Raw genomic sequence first — 17,321 nt, forward strand, 5'->3', positions numbered from 1 at the left:
CTAGTACAAGTTTACATAGCCCAGAAGAGCAGAAGTAATGCATTAAATTACATACAGTACATTTATTATTATGTTTTTTTTACATAGTTTAGTAATCCCGAAAAATGGGATTTGAGTTTATTAAAATTTTGTATAAATTATAGCTAGTTTTTTTAATAATTGAAAATGTATTGTTGGTATAATTAAAATATGTTAATAATGCATGTGTAAATGTGATGTGTTTCAATTTAAAGTACATTTCAAGGATATTTAAAGGAAGACACATAATTATAACTTCAAGATGTCTCAGTTCAGCACGGTGAAAGTGCTGTTTTTTGGCCTCAAAGTTGCTGTAAGTGAAACGTTAAGGTTCAAGGTTTAGCTTTACTGTCATTATACAACTCAGGATGGCACAATAAAATGCCGCTGTAGCCTCCAATGTGTCATCAGCACATTGTGAGAATAGAAAACAATGCATGCTTTTAAGTACAATCAAAATGTATTATTGGTATAATTATAACATGTCAACAGCCGAAAAGATATCCAATAAAAGAAGCAAGTACCGCAAAATGTATTTAGTTTAGTGTTGGAATGTAATTAACTACATTTGTTCAAGTACTGCATCTACAGTAAGTTAAATAATGACATACTTGTACTTTACTTGAGTATTTAGATTTGATTCTACTTTAGACTTGACTACATTTTGTAGGGAAATATTGTACTTTTTACTCTGTCCTACATTAGACACTTATAGTCGCATATATCGCATTATAGTAATTTTGAGTTACTTGTACTTTACTTGAGTATTTCCATTTTATGCTACTTTATAATACTGTTACTGTTACTCCACTTAATTTATTTGACAACATTAGTTAGTACAGATTCAGATTAATGATGCAATATAATGTATCAATAATCTAATAAATGATGATTTATTTCTTTAGATGAAGCTACCCTGTAGTATATAAAGTAATTAAAATTAGCCGCACCTTTACAACATTAATGATACTTACATATTAATGCACGAATAAAATCTAAAATGGGCCATTCTGCATGATGATTACTTTTACGTTTGCAGTATCCATGACCTTTACTCGAGTATTTTTACGCTGATGTATTGAGTAAAATATGTGAATACTTCTTCCACCACAGATTTTAATGAGTTTAATTATAACTTTAAGCAGTCTTGTGGTGAAAATGCTGTTTTGTTGTCTTCAAAGTTGCGATAAATGAAACATTGAGGAGACCAAAGGAGATCCAAGTGTCACTGAGGGCATCTAGTATCCATCCAGAGGCGACTGTGTGTGGGTGTTGGGTGTTTGAGGGGGGGTTTAGGGGGCTGGGGCGACGGAGGTGTAAGAGCTCATAACTCACACACGTGGTCAACCAATCACCAGAGCCTGCGTGGGCACAAAGCCGGTAGGTTACACTTGGAGACTAACGCACACAGGACACAGGACAGACAGAGAAGAAGAAGAAGAAGGAACAGAAACTTGTCTTTCTGTCTTCGTACAGGATCACTGGAGCGATTTCACCTGAACCTGAGACAGGAGACAGGCCTCTGATCGTCCCGCTGAGGTAATGTCGGTGCAGAGTTTCACTTGGCTGGAACTTTAAACCACACTGTCGGTCTGAGTTTGTTGCACTGGATGTGTGTTTTCACTGTCAGGTCGCAGAGGGAAGAGGGGAGCGAGCTGTGTCGCTGACAGGAAGTGCAGTTAGCAGTGCACCATGGGAAGAGTTTGTCATCGTTTGGGAGACGGGCTCAGTGTTTAAGATCTTGCACATCCTGGATGTCTTAAATTAGGTGTCACCTTACTGCCAATAAGTTATTATTTATGATAGTTTCTTGACTTTGAGAATGTCCTCAGCTCAGGTGTAGATCTTTTTATTTTACCTGTCACCCTCACATGTATGTATGTATATAGAGCAGTTTTTATTTTCCACATGCTTTCACAGTTTCACGTCCTCACATTATCAAACAAAAGTACTTCAGATGTGATATCTCATCCGCCCTCAGGCTCTGTATGAGGACTTCAGGACAAGCTCAGTCTTTATGCATTGGGAAGTGTGTGTGTTTTGATCCCCCAGTATTCGCTGTCAACATGTGTTGAGGAAGAGAGACTTGGACAGCTGGCCGGCCTCAGTGGAAGGCATGCGGCTGCTCCTCTGCGTGCCAAATCTCTCCATGCTATTTATACTCCCCTTGCCAGGCTCACTACTGGTTCTGTTCATTCACGCCCCGGCCACGCCAAATGCCAGCACATCAAAACGCTTGCCAATCACAAATTTGATTTTATTATGGGGCTCTGAGGGTTCTTAATGCAAACTTAGTTTTACAAAGTTTTACAAACCACAAAAGGTGAACTATCCAAAATATTATATATAATGTATTTTAATATAATTATGGTGATATTTTTATATTTTAGTGTTGGTCTGTAGCTTCACCACATTCAAGTAAAATATCTCAACAATTATTGGATAGATTGTTATTAATCGTAAAGCGCCTTACTAGTCTTTTCGACCCCTCAAAGCGCTTTTACACTACATCCACCATTAATTCACTGACACACTAATACACTGGCAGAACAGCCACCAGGAGCAATTCGTGTTTCAGTATCTTGCCCAAGGATACTTCGGCATGCAGCCTGGAGGAGCCGGGGATTGAACCGCCAACCTTTCGATTAACCTGCTCTGCCTCCTGAGCCACAGCCGTGGTCTCCAGAGAATCCGAAAGACTCTGGTGATCCCCTGACTTCTCATCTAGCGCCACCAGCCAGTCATACTAAATATTCAGTGAAGTATCTTAACATCTACTTGATGTATTGGCACCAAATTTTGTACAGACGTGTGGTTTCCAGATGATAAATCCTAATGACTTCGGTGATCCTCTGACGTTTCCTCTTGCGCCACCATGAGGTCAAAATTTCACTTGTTCCAAATATCTGCAAAACTAATACAATCCCATCAGCCTCAGCTGTACTTTATGTTTAGTGACAATTATCAAATACTAACACGCTAACAGGCTAAACTAAGGTGGCCTGGATTCGATTCCCACTGTGACCCATCCACCATTGTGTCCCTGAGCAAGACACTTAACCCTTAGTTGCTCCAGAGGCGTGCGACCTCTGACATGTATAGCAATTGTAAGTCGCTTTGGATAAAAGTCAGTTAAATGAATAAATAAGGTAAGGTGTTGAATATTATGGCAGAAAATTGTGCCCTCTTACATTTAATCTTTTATGCATGATCTAATACTGTTACTGTTACTATTATTATTATTATTATTATTGTTATGGCTTGTAGATATATATGTATTGTGTTTTTACTTCTTCTATCCTCCTTATGTTAGTCCGTCCACATTTACTGGGGTTTAGGTCAGAGCTGTGAGATTGTTTTGGTGTTTTTCCTCTCTTGTTGTTCCTCTCCTCTCCTTGAATGTTCATTCAAGGCTGAGAGAGGATCTCTGTTCCCCAAAACATAGAAACCTAGACTGTGTGAATGATTATGCATCCCTTTGTTCTGCCCTAGGCAGCAGGTCTGTATACGTGTTTTAGTACTTCTCTGTTTATTCTCTTTTATTAATAAATTTTAAAAAGACAACAGTTGGTTGTTACTCAGTTATTAGCTTAATCCCTCACCAGCAAAACACAATTTCCACGACACTGACATAGAGGTGGTTGTTTTTATTTAAATACTGACTAATAGAGTACTGCAACTCTCAATTGCACAGTGAAAGCGCTTTGATGACTCCCCTTTTTATAGTAGCTGAGGGCTCACATGACTTTTGTCCTGTAATATCTTTTTAGTCTGAACAATGTTGGCCCAGATTTTCACATTCAGAAGGTTAAAACATCCCTACAGCTTTTTTTACTCGATACTTACAAAGCAATATATATGTGTTCTTATTCTCGTGTATGTTCTCTTTTCCAGTTCTCACAACGTAGATGCACTCCGAGAGAGAAATGGCCATACCCCGGATGTTTAACTCCAACACGCCGTTCGTCATCGTGACTGGAGGATCTGCACTCTCATTTCTTGGCAAAGAAGACGCCAGCCAAGGGCGTGAGGAGGAAAAGGACTCGCTGGTCCAAGCCATCGCCCCCCATCTAAGTCGGGCGATGCAGCACGGCACTGCCAAACATGTGGCCACAGAGGGGCATGAAGTGTCTGAGGATAATCCCTGTGTCTCCATAGTAGCACAGGCTGAGAGTAAGATTGCAGGTCTACAGTATCTGTGAATCTGTCACACAGGAATGACCACAAAGAGGCTGGGGGGGCACATTTGAACAAGGGATAGGATGTTATTGAACTGCATTATGGGACATATAGGATTCAGGGTTTTTGGAGCCAATCTTCTATCGGGGGCTTAAAGTCAAGATATTTCAGTCTAGCCTAAAGCAAAGACGCTGAAGTTTCAACATTTTGGGGAAAGTTGGATGAAAAGATCGATACGAAGTCCAACAGACGCATAAAGACTGAAGAGAAGGGCAAACAGTTACCTGGCTCTGTCTAACAAGGTTATTAAAGAATACTAACAAAATAAAATAAAAAACTAGGTGTGACAAATCATTGTTGTTGATTGAAAAATAACAAAAACAGAGCTTTACAAAAAAAAATTAACATTTAACAATTAACAAAAAACAACTAATTGAAATTGTATTGTCTGTTTGCAAAAATAACTCAAATGAACTAAAATTAGAGAGTGAATGTCTTTAGTTTCTGTCTTTTTCAATTTATTTCATGGGACTTAGGCCTGTTGGGTGGATATTAAATCTATCTTCTATTTTTATTTAGTCCACACACCTTTCCAGCTATCATGGTGGTGAAAGTTGGGAGAAAGCTAAACTATAATAACATTGACTTAAAGGCAACGAAATCCACCCACAAGCACATCTGGCTAATATGTTTGTTTAACCATTACAAAAGCAGAAATGTAAAAGCAGAAATTTACCATTTTGTTATGTTATGAGCCAGTTTCTTGGCCAGAGTCAATAAATCATTGGAAACATGACCCCCGTAAAATGGTTGTTTTTCACTTTGTTTTTTTATTGAGCTTTAGAGGTGCTGGGAGGTGGATTTGGTGGACTTCTGGACAGAGTCAGGCTAAGTGTTTGTTCTGTTTCCAGTCTGTGTGCAAAGCTAAACTAACTAGCTGCCAGCTATAGCATTATATTTAACGGATGGATAGCCGATGAGAGTGGCATCAATCTTCTCGTCTAACACTAAACACCGGAATGCTAAAAGGCGAATTTCACAAAATGGCACACTTTAGCTTTAAGGTATTTATCTTCGCCCCTCTTTGTAGTTTTTGGCTGAATGTATTCATGTTTTTGTATCGCAGTTTCTAACCAGTTTACCAATAAAACTTTTAAAAAATGAAGCTCTAATGTAAACTAATTGCTAACATTTCTCTGTCCCAGGAGAAGACTTTCAGGAGTTCAGTCCCACCAACACACAGTGCCCTTACTCAAGATCTCAGCTGCTCAGAAAACACAGGTACCTCACAAGATGCAATCCACACAGTGGCATCGATATGTTTCAAACAAATCACTGCAGAACACAAACATTTTAAAGTCCGAATTTGATATTTGAAAGCAACACATAGCACAAGAAGCTATAGTTACATGAAAATATATGTAAAAATTTACTTTAAGTTGTCTAAAAATTAAAATTTATTTCAGTGAGTACTGATTCTCAGACCTGTAGAGCTTCAGCTGGTATGCTGACCATGATATGTATCCTCTAATTTGCAGGTCTCTCAGCAAGGAAACTGCCCTCATGACTGACACAGAGGATGAGGACTTTGATGTGCACCACCACCTCCAGAGGAAACAACGCAGGAAAACCAGAAGACAGAGCCAGGAGGAAGAGGAACAACCTCCAATCATCCGCGGTCTGTGGGTTCAGGAGATCGACTGGCTGAAATCAGCATACAGAGAGATGACATCATCCGCTGAGATCATCCCGCCTCCTCCTCAGTTCACTGACTCAGTCTCACACCCCTGCAGCCATGGAGAGCTCTGCTCCTGCACATATGAAGGCTGCAGCTGTGCAGATGTGTGCGAGTGTGTCAGAGGATTAGAGGGTGTGTCGCTATCAGAGGACCAGTACAGATCAGCAGAGACAGATGACACATCCAGCACTGATAACAGAGGAGGCTCAGACTCTGATTGCAGCCTGGAGCAGGACTCCGAATCTATTTGCACTCATGAAAGTGAGTCAGACTCATCTTGTGGTGTAGAGGACGGCATACACGTAACAGATAGTTCTGGAGTTGAAGTCAGAATGTCAAATTTGATCTTTGACCTTATGCACGTGTCTGGTTTTACCTCCTCCTCCCAAACTGAGTGGGAGTCTGACTCTACAGGGTGTGTGCAAAGCCTGCTGGGAAATTCAGACTCCACCTCCACCTCCAGCACTCAGAATACATCCCAGTGTGCCTTTGGCTTTGATGACGTGAATGATGTCGACACAGTTTTGGACATCCTAAGAGGCAGAGTGACACATATGCCAAAGCTCTTTGTTTTACCTTTCTTCAGAGATTTGATAAAACAGACTCTGAATCACTGGAAGACCAGCCAACCTGTCAATGAAGGACTCATTTTTCATCATGTAAGACATTCACATTAGGTGTATTTACATTATTTTTATATTTGGGTCTGATATCAACATGTCTACATATGTCTTAAACACATTACAAGCTGAGAACGCAGATCGCTGCTCTTGTTGAGTCAAAAGTTTCAGCCATGCATTTTTAGCAACGCCACAAAAAGAGAGACATCAGAGACGCTTTGAAGGGCTACACAAATTAAAATAAGAAACTGGCCAAATCCGCAGCAGCAGAGGGAGAGATATCAAGACTTTTTAATACCAAATATGGGTCAAGCTCCAAAAATGCTGGATCCTATTTCTCTCTAAAATGTAGTGGAATAGAAGTTCTGAGGAATAACATTCAATGCTGAACATAAAATCTATAAACCTGGTGCATACATGTCAAATTTTTACTGTCAAATGAACCTTTTTTGGGCACTTGGGGGCAGAAAAACTAGTTAAAAGCACATCATTTGACATATTATCACCCTTTAAATTGTAATTTTGAATCTGTGAGTAAATAGTTCCATATTTACACATCCAGCAGACAGAGCAAAGTCCCATAACTTTATTATAGTTATGTTTAGGCATAACTGACAGCACTTGGTTGAGTGAAAGATGGCGGTTTGGTTTAATACAGATAAGGTCAGAGGTGACTTGAATCAGTGTCTCTGTCCTCTTGTTGCCTAAACCTAACCACAGACATAAGTTAGCCAGTTAGGACATTTGGCAACACATTGGGAAAACAATTTAATAATATATTATAAACAATATTTTCTTCCAATTTTAGCTCTGTTTTTGGTCTCCACCAACTCCTGAGGAAATGTCTCTCTTTTTAGCTGCTAGATGCTCCAATTTGTTAACAAGCTAGTGGCTGACTTTGTCTGCCATTTGGGTGCTGAGCAGGTATGGGCCATAAATACAAAACTATAAGCTCAGGTGATAATTGTTTTTGGGTTTGTCACTATGAACAGGTTCTTCTACATTATGTATCGTCATTCAATCATCATTTAATAAGTTGTTTATACAACATTTTGATTAGACCAGGAAACACCTGCCTTGATATCAATGACTGGGACGTAGCCAAAGCGCATTAAGCTTTCTGATTGTGTGTTGATTTACCTTTTTAACTTTTCTTTTTTCTCAACCTGGTTGTAATTTAAGCTGTCTTTTGCATGTTTACTTTTGCCTCCTGAAGCAACTTCAGCCCAACGGCTCCCAGTACAGGGAGGGAGAGGAGTACTGCATTCTTCACCACATTCAGAACGGCTCATACGGTGACGTGTTCTGTGTTCGGGACAAAAGGACTGGATTCGAATGTGCTGCCAAGAGGGTGAGTCATTTTTTAAAATCCGGATATGCACCACCCAAAGCTCTTTAACAATGTTATCCTGCTCCTGACACTGACATGATGATTGAATTAAAAGTTATTGAAATGTTACTCAGCACATTGTTGATTTCAGATTCCACTGAGTCACCTCAGCAGCGAGGAGGTGAGCACGTGGAGCGCGCTGAACTCTCCTCGTGTTGTGGAGCTCTTTGGGGCTGTGAGGGAGGGCCTCCACATTGTGCTCTTCATGGACTTAAAGCCAGGTGAACTTTCTTCAGTACCAACAATAACAAGCACAAATACTTCGTATGCGGTACAATGCTAAAGTCCTATGGAGTAAATATTTGTCCAAACCTCTTCAGCATGTTTGGCCCAGCTTCTGAAAGAGATGAACACCCTCCCTGAGGATTTGGCGCTGCACTACCTTCATCAGTCACTGGGTGCACTGGAACACCTGCACCAAAGGAAGGTCCTTCACCTTGATGTCAAAGGTGTGTTCTTGTTGTAGACAACGTGAAAAGTCTGGAGCACCAGATTAGTGAGTTTACAGCATTGGGACATTTCCGGTCAGTCGAGTCAAGCCTGCATGGGATTTATGTTGATAGTAGGAAGTTAACTCAAGTCCTGTTCTTTAAGCTCCACTAATCAATACTTTCATGTGAACGATGGATCAAATGTGTAACGTGAAAGGTGTCGCTAGTAGTGACGAACCCTCAGAAAATCATCACCGGCTCTACAGTTCTCCTCAGCTCTGCGTGGCTTTTGAGAATCTTTGAGCGTTTGGTTTTGGTTTTAAAGCTCACAACTTGGTTAGTACAGTCTCAGCGCTCTCATCAGCATCGTTTCCAGGCAGCTGCTTTCAACAAATAAAACCCATTGTTCGCTACCTGCCTGGCACCAAACAGCAGCTGGTCAAAGTGAGCAACTAGCTGGTGAACATTGTGGAGCATTTAGCAGCTATTTTTCTCAGGAGCTTGTGGAGACCAAGAGAGAGGGAATGTTGGACTTAAATTTGCTCTGTACGTACGTAACAAGTTCATCATATCATCTTTAGCAGGTGAAAATATATGTTTACAGCTTGGTGGCTATTAAGCTTTAAAGGCCCGCTTTAAAGGCCCGTGTGTAGGATTCAGAGGGATCTACTGGCTGAAATTTAATAAAAATATTCATTAGTATGTTTTCAATAGTGTATGATTACCTGAAAATAAGAACTGTTGTGTTTTCATTGCGTTAGAATGGGCCTTTTATATCTAAAGAGGGAGCAGGTCCTCTTCCACAGAGTCCGTTTCTACAGTAGCCCAGAATGGACAAACCAAATATTGTTGATATTTATTTATCAATCTTCCCAAAGTGCCATTTTAGTCTTAAGTGCTGAGAATTCATGAAATTTACTCCTACTTTTAAACTTAAGACTAAAAGCAAGTTATCAAATCTCTTAAAGCTAAGAATCACTCTTACTCTCCCAGTTATTTATTTATTTACTTCACGGGAGTAGTTGGCACATTTGCTGGCGTTCATATAAAGATAAACTTTTTAATCTTTCATTTATTAATGTGTAGGCCTATATCATAATGTATTCTCTTGAAAATTCTTTATTGTTAAGCGTGTGTTGAATATAAACTCCTCTTAGGAATTTCACCTTTCAATGTGAATTCATCGGAGAATATTCTTAAATAAGGAAATCTATTCAGTGATTGGTCCTTGGCTACATCGTCATCCAAAATCCTGTTTGCGGCACAGCAGTGTGTCGTAAATCAGCTCTAAGACTGACACTTAAGATTTAGTCCTACACTTCACTCAAACCCATGATGCTTGATAACTAACTTTTAAGCACAGCTTTGAGCCAAGATTTGTTTTTATTCTTAAGTCAATTCTTAGCAGTGTTCTTATGAGTAATTCTGAGAAGCTTGATAAATATGGGCCCTGATGCCAATAAATCCTGCGCACTGCTCCTTTAAATACCATTTTTAAGTACTTCTACTTCACTTGAACATTTGCATTTTATACTTAAACATCTTTATATTTAGTAAATGTCAGAGGGACATGTTGTAACTTTTATGCCGCTACATTTATTTAACAGCTAGAGTAACTAGTTAGTCTGCAGAATAAGATTTTAAAGAGTAACTCCAGCCAGTTTAATAATCCTGCTTGCCGCCAGTGGTGACACAGCATCATGAAGCCAGTGCAGCTGTGTTTGTCCTCCTTCCAAAATCTACTCTTGCTTCGTCTACTCTTGCCAATCCATAATTATAATCTGACATTTTTATGTGTAAATAATAGAAAATATCACAAAATGAGCACCTGTACTTTTGAATACAGGGCTTTCACTGAGTCTCTGTGTCTCTGTGAAGAACTTTGTTCTTTGTTTTGTTATTGTTAATTGTAATGTGGTACCTAGTTATGTTAGTTTATCCCTACTTTTACTTTTAAAAGGATGTGAATACTTCTTCCATTACTGGCCTCTGTGTACATATAGTCTTTGAACAGAGCTTCTCAGCACCAATCTGTAGACAGTTAATATTGATTCATTTGTTTTATACTAGATATTTTAGAGCGGCCTTGTATTTTCAGAGTTGAGCTTTGGTTTGTTTGGTCTGGTCTGTTGTGAGACCCCCACAGTGGCCCATCTCTCCATGCCAGGATAGTAGATTTGATATTATCAGCAGTACTTACTGGCAGGGAGGGAGCCCAGTAAACCTGCTGGTTTTACTGTCAGTTTGCATCACTAGGGTTGGTCCCTAATCCTAAATTGACATCTCACCCCTAAACCCCCAGTAATCCCTGCTGAGAGGATTGACTGGGAAGGGGCTCGCTCAAATTAGGCCCCTCTGTTGTCGTCTGAGCTCAGTGCGAGCAGATTCACTCAGCCAAAAGACATCGAATTAACCAGTCTCATCATATCAGATCTTCCTGAATAGGTGGAAAAAACTGTGCGCATGCTTTATTTTTGAAGCTGTTACCTTGTGCCACCTCACGACTGCTGTTCAGGAGCAGCAGAGGCTTCGGCCCCCTGTGTACCCGTCGCTTCTGACGGCTTCTGACAGCCTTATTTCTCTGTCAACTGTTTCATAATGAGCACCAAATGAAAACAAGCTGTCTCACTAAATCCTATGTGTTGATTTTATTCCAGTTGACAATGTGCTGCTGTCTGCAGACTGCAGAGACACATTCCTCTGTGACTTTGGTCTCTCACAGACATTAGATGACAGCGGACGGAGCACTAGGGCATTCAGGGGTGTGAGTGAAGTCTAAAAAGTCAGCAGTACATGTAATTAACATTAAAGCCCAATAATTTTGCTTGATATTCATTGATCACATTCTTTGATTCGGTTCACAAATTAACTTTAAATAGAAACAAAATAAGAGAAATAATTACTTACACTCTGTAAATATTTACAATTGATCCAAGTTCACTAAACACGTACTGAGAGAAATAAGCAGCTGTGATTCAAAAGGTTGCTGATCCATGAAAAGTCATGTAGTTGCTAGCTGGATCTTCCCCAAATGGTCAGTCTGACTGCTGATTATTGTATTATCTTGTTCTTTAGTTTCTTTAAAATAAAGTTAAAGATAAAATAACTGACAGAACGGGAAATAACTTCTGCCTTTACTATGTAAAATTTGCTGAAAGCATGCAAACAAAACAAAAAAATAAAACTCTTTAAAGTCACACAGGCGCATGATCATGTGCAAACCAGCCAGGAGAACACAGAAGGTGATTAAGAGGTAAAAGAGATTAAAATTAATTCACTGTTTGGCGACGTAGGAGCTGCCTTCCACGGCACAGAGACCCACATGGCCCCCGAGGTAGCACGAGGGGATCAACTCTGTGCCAAGGCGGATGTGTGGAGCAGCTGTTGTATGCTACTGCACATGCTCAACGGATGCCACCCATGGATACGCTACTACTCCCATCCACTGTGCCTGCAGGTGAGGGTCTTCTTTAACGTCATTGGAAAGTGTGATACATCCACCCTGAGGTGGAAAGAACTGCGTTGAGCTATTCGTGCACATTTCTTGTGATCTGTTTGTCAGATTGTCGACGAGCCTCCGCCTCTCTGGGAGGTGCCGTCCAACTGTAACAACTTCACGGCCAAAGTGTTCAGAGCCGGACTCCAGAAGGACCCTGACAGACGAGCATCGGCAAAGGTGCTCAGGAGGAAAACCACCAAGGCCCTCAGAGCAGGTTGATGTGTTACTGATTCGAGACCGATCTGATAATGTAAAAAATATTTATTTATACAATAAAAAATAATAAAAAACTATTTCTGAACAAACATTACAGCGTGTTTTATAACATAAAAACAAAGATAGTGGGAAAAAATCACATAAAAATGATGGTGGATTACCTAAGTACTGAATTACTGTACTTAAAAAGAAATTAGAGGCATATATACTTTACTTAGTATTAGTAGTTTTTTAGTAGTATTACTAGTTAGTATTTTCTTTTTATGCCACTTTCTGCTTCTACTCCACTACATCTCAGAGAGAGAATATTCTGCTTCACTACATTTATCAGTTTAGTTACTTGTTACTTTACAAAGTAAGATTTTTACATGCAAAACATATGAAGAGTTTAAAAAATATGATGTTTTGTTATAATTTAAACTAAATTAAATTAAGTTTAACAGTTTAAACAAGTAGCCTACAGCTGGAACGGTTAGTTTACTGACAGAAATTGAATTGGCAGCTGATTTTGATGATCTGTTTGTCATGTCAGCAACCCCTAATACACATAACCCTACCAACAGAACCTTAGTACTTCGACTCAGGTAGAAATTAAAATTGAAGACTTCTACATGCAGTGGAGTAATATTTAGCAAAGTTATCTCTTCTTTTACTCAAGTACAGGATTTATGTACTTTCTCATGCACTGCATAAAAAACTAAAATTAAAAAGGACTTAAAACCAGAAACAGGAAATCACCCCAGAGTTTTGTAAAAGTGCATTGCACTAATCAGGACTTCAGACTGGTGTCTTTAAAACCAGTGAAATATTTGCAGTGACCTGTAGCTGATAAAAACAAAACTGTACAAGCTTTGTAACAAGGTGATTAAAATGTAATTTTAGCTACAAAACCAGGTCAGAAATGAGGGCCAGTAAAGATTTAATTGAAGAAAACTGGTTGTCATTCAGTTTTTCACGTCAGCTAGACATTTGAGAGCAGCATACTAAGGTCCGTGGGCTTTAATGGAAGGTATAGCTGCATGTTGTCTGCATAAAAAGTAAAGGAGATGGTATGTGTGGGAAAATAAAATAAGACACAGGATTGACCCTTCAGGCTCTCCAAATCTTTTGGTTGTCCGTTTTTCAGAAAGGAAACCAGAAACCGTTTTGATCTGAAGTACCTTACTGTGACGTTATCTGCATCACTGAGGACTCTACTCTCTATTTGCTCCACAGTTGGGGGTCTGAGTCCCTGGTCTGTCAAAAGGGCCTGTGAGAAGCTGTATCACGGCAAGAGTCAGGATGAGGACACCCCAGGACCTGGGATCCCCGTCCTCCCAGCTAAACCCTCAGCTGCCGTCCCAGCGTCCTCCATGTACTGGGTGAGCCCCTGGAGGACTACAGCAGTGGACGAGGACAGCAATGACTGGAAGGATGGTGACTCGGACTCTGAAGTGGAGACAGATTCCCTGACTAGGGAAGAGTGGGAGTCCCAGCCAAAGTCACTGCAGGATTATTACGCTGCAGATGGACAAGACTGGGACACCTGTTCTGATTCAGAAGTCGATATATACATGGGAGAGGAGGAACAGATTCAGGAAAAGTGGATGAAAACTGACCCGGACTATGAAGGGGATGGGGAAGAGGAAGAAGATGAAGAGGAGGAGGAAGAAGAGTGGGACTCTTCCATTTCTACAGAGTATCTCCGTGCTCTCCGAGGCCTTTTCCCTGTGCTGCAAAAAGGCCAAAAGACAAATGATAATTCATGGGGATCAGAACCGGAGCTGGAATACCTCAGAGACGGTGAGTCGGAAAAACTCACGAGGACAGCTCATGTGCACAATCACTTCATTTCATCTGCTGCAACTACATTTCAGTAGGATACAGCATCTCACAAACCGATTGATCTGATCTAATTACTACAGAGCTTTTCCTCTCAATTGCACATGGAACATTTTTAATGTCTTTTCAACCTAAACTTGTGTCAAAAGACCCCCAAACTATGGGATAAAAACATCTTCTCTTTGTCTCATGCTCTGTTTTGTGCATGCAAACAAGCTGTTTGAATGTGGCTCCCTTCATAATGTCATAGAGGGATCTGTATTGCATAGGACCTCCTCCAGCCCGTCAGTGCTGTCCATCAGGAAGCTCCGTAAATTACCGAAGGTTGAGGACATCAAAGGGGAAATATTTTAATTATAAAATCTGATCCAGTTTCACCAAAATAAGCGTTTAAAGATGTGTTTTTGTAGAGTAATCAGTGAGGCCTTGTCCTGCATAGCCACACTTCAATTCAGCACTGTGCCAGCTAGGTCCTGGCCCTGGGAGGCTTTCTGGAAGTAGGTTTTAGGGAATGTAAAAGAAGATCCGAAAAATATAATTCCCATCATGACCTTTCAGGGGATCCCTATCTACCATCTCTGGAGCAAGCAACAGCTAGCTAATGCCTTAAAACAACATGTTTATTAATTCATTTTGTGGGTAAGGAGTTCCACATATTGATCCCTCACACAGAGAGACATCTGCCAAAAGGAGGTTTTCTTGAAAGGGAACCTTGCAAAGACTTACTGAACCAGACTCCCCAAGAAGTTTCACCTTTTCTCTGAGCACCTGAGGAGCCTTGTTATTTAGGGTCAATGCTGTGGATTGATTTGAGAAGTATAACTGATTGGTAATGCAGTATTACTCATGTTGTCTGGGACTAACTGAAACACCCAATATGTTGTCTGTCACTAGATGTAGCTGTAGGCACCACAATCCAGACCCCGTCCCCTGAACCTCGCGATGACCCTCCGTCCTGTTTTAGCTGCTCCGACACATCGCAGATGGACGCCTCAGAGATGGTGTGTTTCTTTAGATGCAGCCACGAAGGTGTACATGTGAACTGAACTTGAATTTCTCAACATTGCAAACATTTCTCTCCATTTTTAAGGACTCTGACCATTCGTCTGATGATCTGAGCTCTGGAGTCTTTTCCTCCTGCAACAGTCAGACAGACGGACACTTGGAGTGGTTGGCCTCAGCAAATCATCCCTCCTCGTACTGCTTTGAAGGTAAGATGGCAGGACTGTATTACATAATTGTGACGACGGTCGCTCTATCTGACTGTCCAGACTGAGGTCGCATTTCAAAAAATCTGACCTCTATCTGATTTGGACCACATATGAAAGTGTCCCGAATCTAAACTAGAAACAGTTCACACTGTTGTGAAAAAAAATCAGATCTGAGTCACTTTGTTATACGTTGCTCGACTGTTTTCATGGTTATTTGCTGTTCTGACGCTCCAGGTGTTGACATCTGGATCGAGAATGTCCAGGGTGAGTGTCTGAGGATTCGTGAACGTCGGCAGGTCAAAGTGGGCCATGTTGCTATAGGAATTAGTAACCAGGTAAGGACAAATAACTATTCAATACACAATGATATGACGTGTCTATGACAAATGGCGTAAACTGCAGGGAATTGAGGCAATGGTGAGGCAACGTTTCAAAGCGATATTTTAAATTTGAGTTATTTGATTTTGAATTAGGATTTCTCACTCAGGCTTATTGTTGACCGTTTCTCTCTCTCTCTCTCGCCTGCCATCGGTCTTGTGCAGAGTTTTGCCTGCATGCCGCGCGGGTCTATTTCAAGTAGCCGGCAATTTAAAAATGATAAATTATTCTTTGTGTGGTTCATCAACGGTGATAAATTATCCGAAAGTCCCGCGAGGTGCGGAGAGGTCGGCACAACACCAGTTAAACATTGAAATGTGTATAGTAACAGGCTGTGTATTAACTTATTGGGAGAAAACTGGAAGTTCTATGTAAAATCTGACGTTGAGCACCCCCATATCGCCAAAATGGCACAATCCTTGTTTTGCTGCGAAGCTTCAATCTCACAGTCGAATCATCGAATCTTCGACTAATCGGTGTCAGCCCTAGTGTCTTTTATCCATACATTTCCCATTTAGAGCTGAATTTGTAAACCATGACCTAATAATCATCCCTTGCACTGTCTGTGAGGATCTAAGGCTCCAAAACTGATTAAAGCAAATTAATATTGTACCAGAATCAGAATCAGGTTTGTTGCCAGGTACATTTTATATACGAGGAATTTGCCTTGGTATAAATCGGTGCTTACAGTACACATGAACGTAAATATAAATATATAAAAACTAATAAGATCAAAAAAATTACAATAATACTATAATACAATGCTGACAGGTATGTGCAAAAATTCACAACATGAGCATAAAGCACAGTTGAGCGTTGTTGTAAAGTGTGGGTTCAGGAGTGTGTTTGGGACCCGAGCCTTGTTGAGGAAGCCCGCTGTAACGGAAAGAAGCTGTTTCTGTGGCGAGAGGTTTTGGTCCTGATGGACCGCAGCCTCCTGCCAGAGTCTGTCTGTCTGAAGCAGTTTGTGTCCAGGGTGGGAGGGGTCCAACCTAGAAAGTTAAATGTGTAAATCTCAAACTATCTGATCAAAGAATTAAAACAAGATTATGAATCTGACCAGACGCAACAGACACATTTCAGTTAGTGTTGGTTTTATACCCACCCAACAAAAACTCACATGAATTCTCTCACATCCATCGTTCAGATCTCAGGGAAAGCCTTCACTTTGGAGACCCTGGACAGGAAGATGGTGCCCTTTGAACAAGAGATCAAAGAGTCTTGTCTGTGGCTGCGCTGTGTTCCTGCTCCTGACAGATGTCAGCGCTGGAGGTGGAGGGTCAGAGACAGCAAGCTGGAACTTCGAGAATGAGACGGACATATTTTATTATTTATTGTTGTTGTTTGCACTAACTAAGGCATTGATTATTCTAACGCCATGTGGACATAAAGATGTTTAGCTTCTGATATGATTGATTGTTCTGGGTAAATGTAGGATAACCAACGTATTAGGTAGGAATTTCATCAGTAGATATTTCAAAATGTGATTTTTAAAGCTGATTATCTATTTTTAAAATTGATATTCTTCCGTTTATTTTATTTTATTTTTTATCCTGCTCTGTATGCACAGTTTTCCTATACCTCTGTGATCTGGAAACTAGAGTTTGACGTGTTGTTTGGTGCCTTTTAAGGTGTAGAATAGGTGAAGCTGCTTAAAATAAGGACTATAAGCTCTCAAGACTTTAATACTTGAACGTCACTGACATTTTATATGTTATTAAAAAATGACCTTGTTGGCAAAGACGCTGCTCTCTTCTGCCACCTCTGCTTATTTTCCAATCACCTTCACCTTCTTCTCTCATTGTGTCCTCCAGCTTCGT

The 17,321-nt window shown here is 40.4% G+C and overlaps 1 protein-coding gene across 1 annotated transcript; it reads left to right on the forward strand.

Annotated features, from left to right (window-relative positions):
* The first annotated feature begins 1,397 nt into the window (after window positions 1-1,397).
* Window positions 1,398-17,242, forward strand: LOC119916377. The gene is made up of 15 exons (XM_038736368.1): window positions 1,398-1,557; window positions 3,913-4,191; window positions 5,403-5,478; window positions 5,736-6,594; window positions 7,772-7,906; window positions 8,037-8,166; window positions 8,266-8,394; window positions 11,034-11,138; window positions 11,670-11,833; window positions 11,939-12,089; window positions 13,307-13,873; window positions 14,807-14,913; window positions 15,003-15,123; window positions 15,358-15,458; window positions 16,649-17,242. Exons 2-15 carry the CDS (start codon window positions 3,927-3,929, stop codon window positions 16,811-16,813), a joined length of 3,075 nt encoding a protein of 1,024 aa, XP_038592296.1. The 5' UTR covers window positions 1,398-1,557; window positions 3,913-3,926; the 3' UTR covers window positions 16,814-17,242.
* Window positions 17,243-17,321: the final 79 nt, after the last annotated feature.

This window comes from Micropterus salmoides, unplaced genomic scaffold, assembly GCF_014851395.1.
Source record: "Micropterus salmoides isolate LMB-PRFRI ecotype aquatic unplaced genomic scaffold, ASM1485139v1 Ms_hic_scaffold_21, whole genome shotgun sequence".
NCBI lineage: Eukaryota > Metazoa > Chordata > Actinopteri > Centrarchiformes > Centrarchidae > Micropterus > Micropterus salmoides.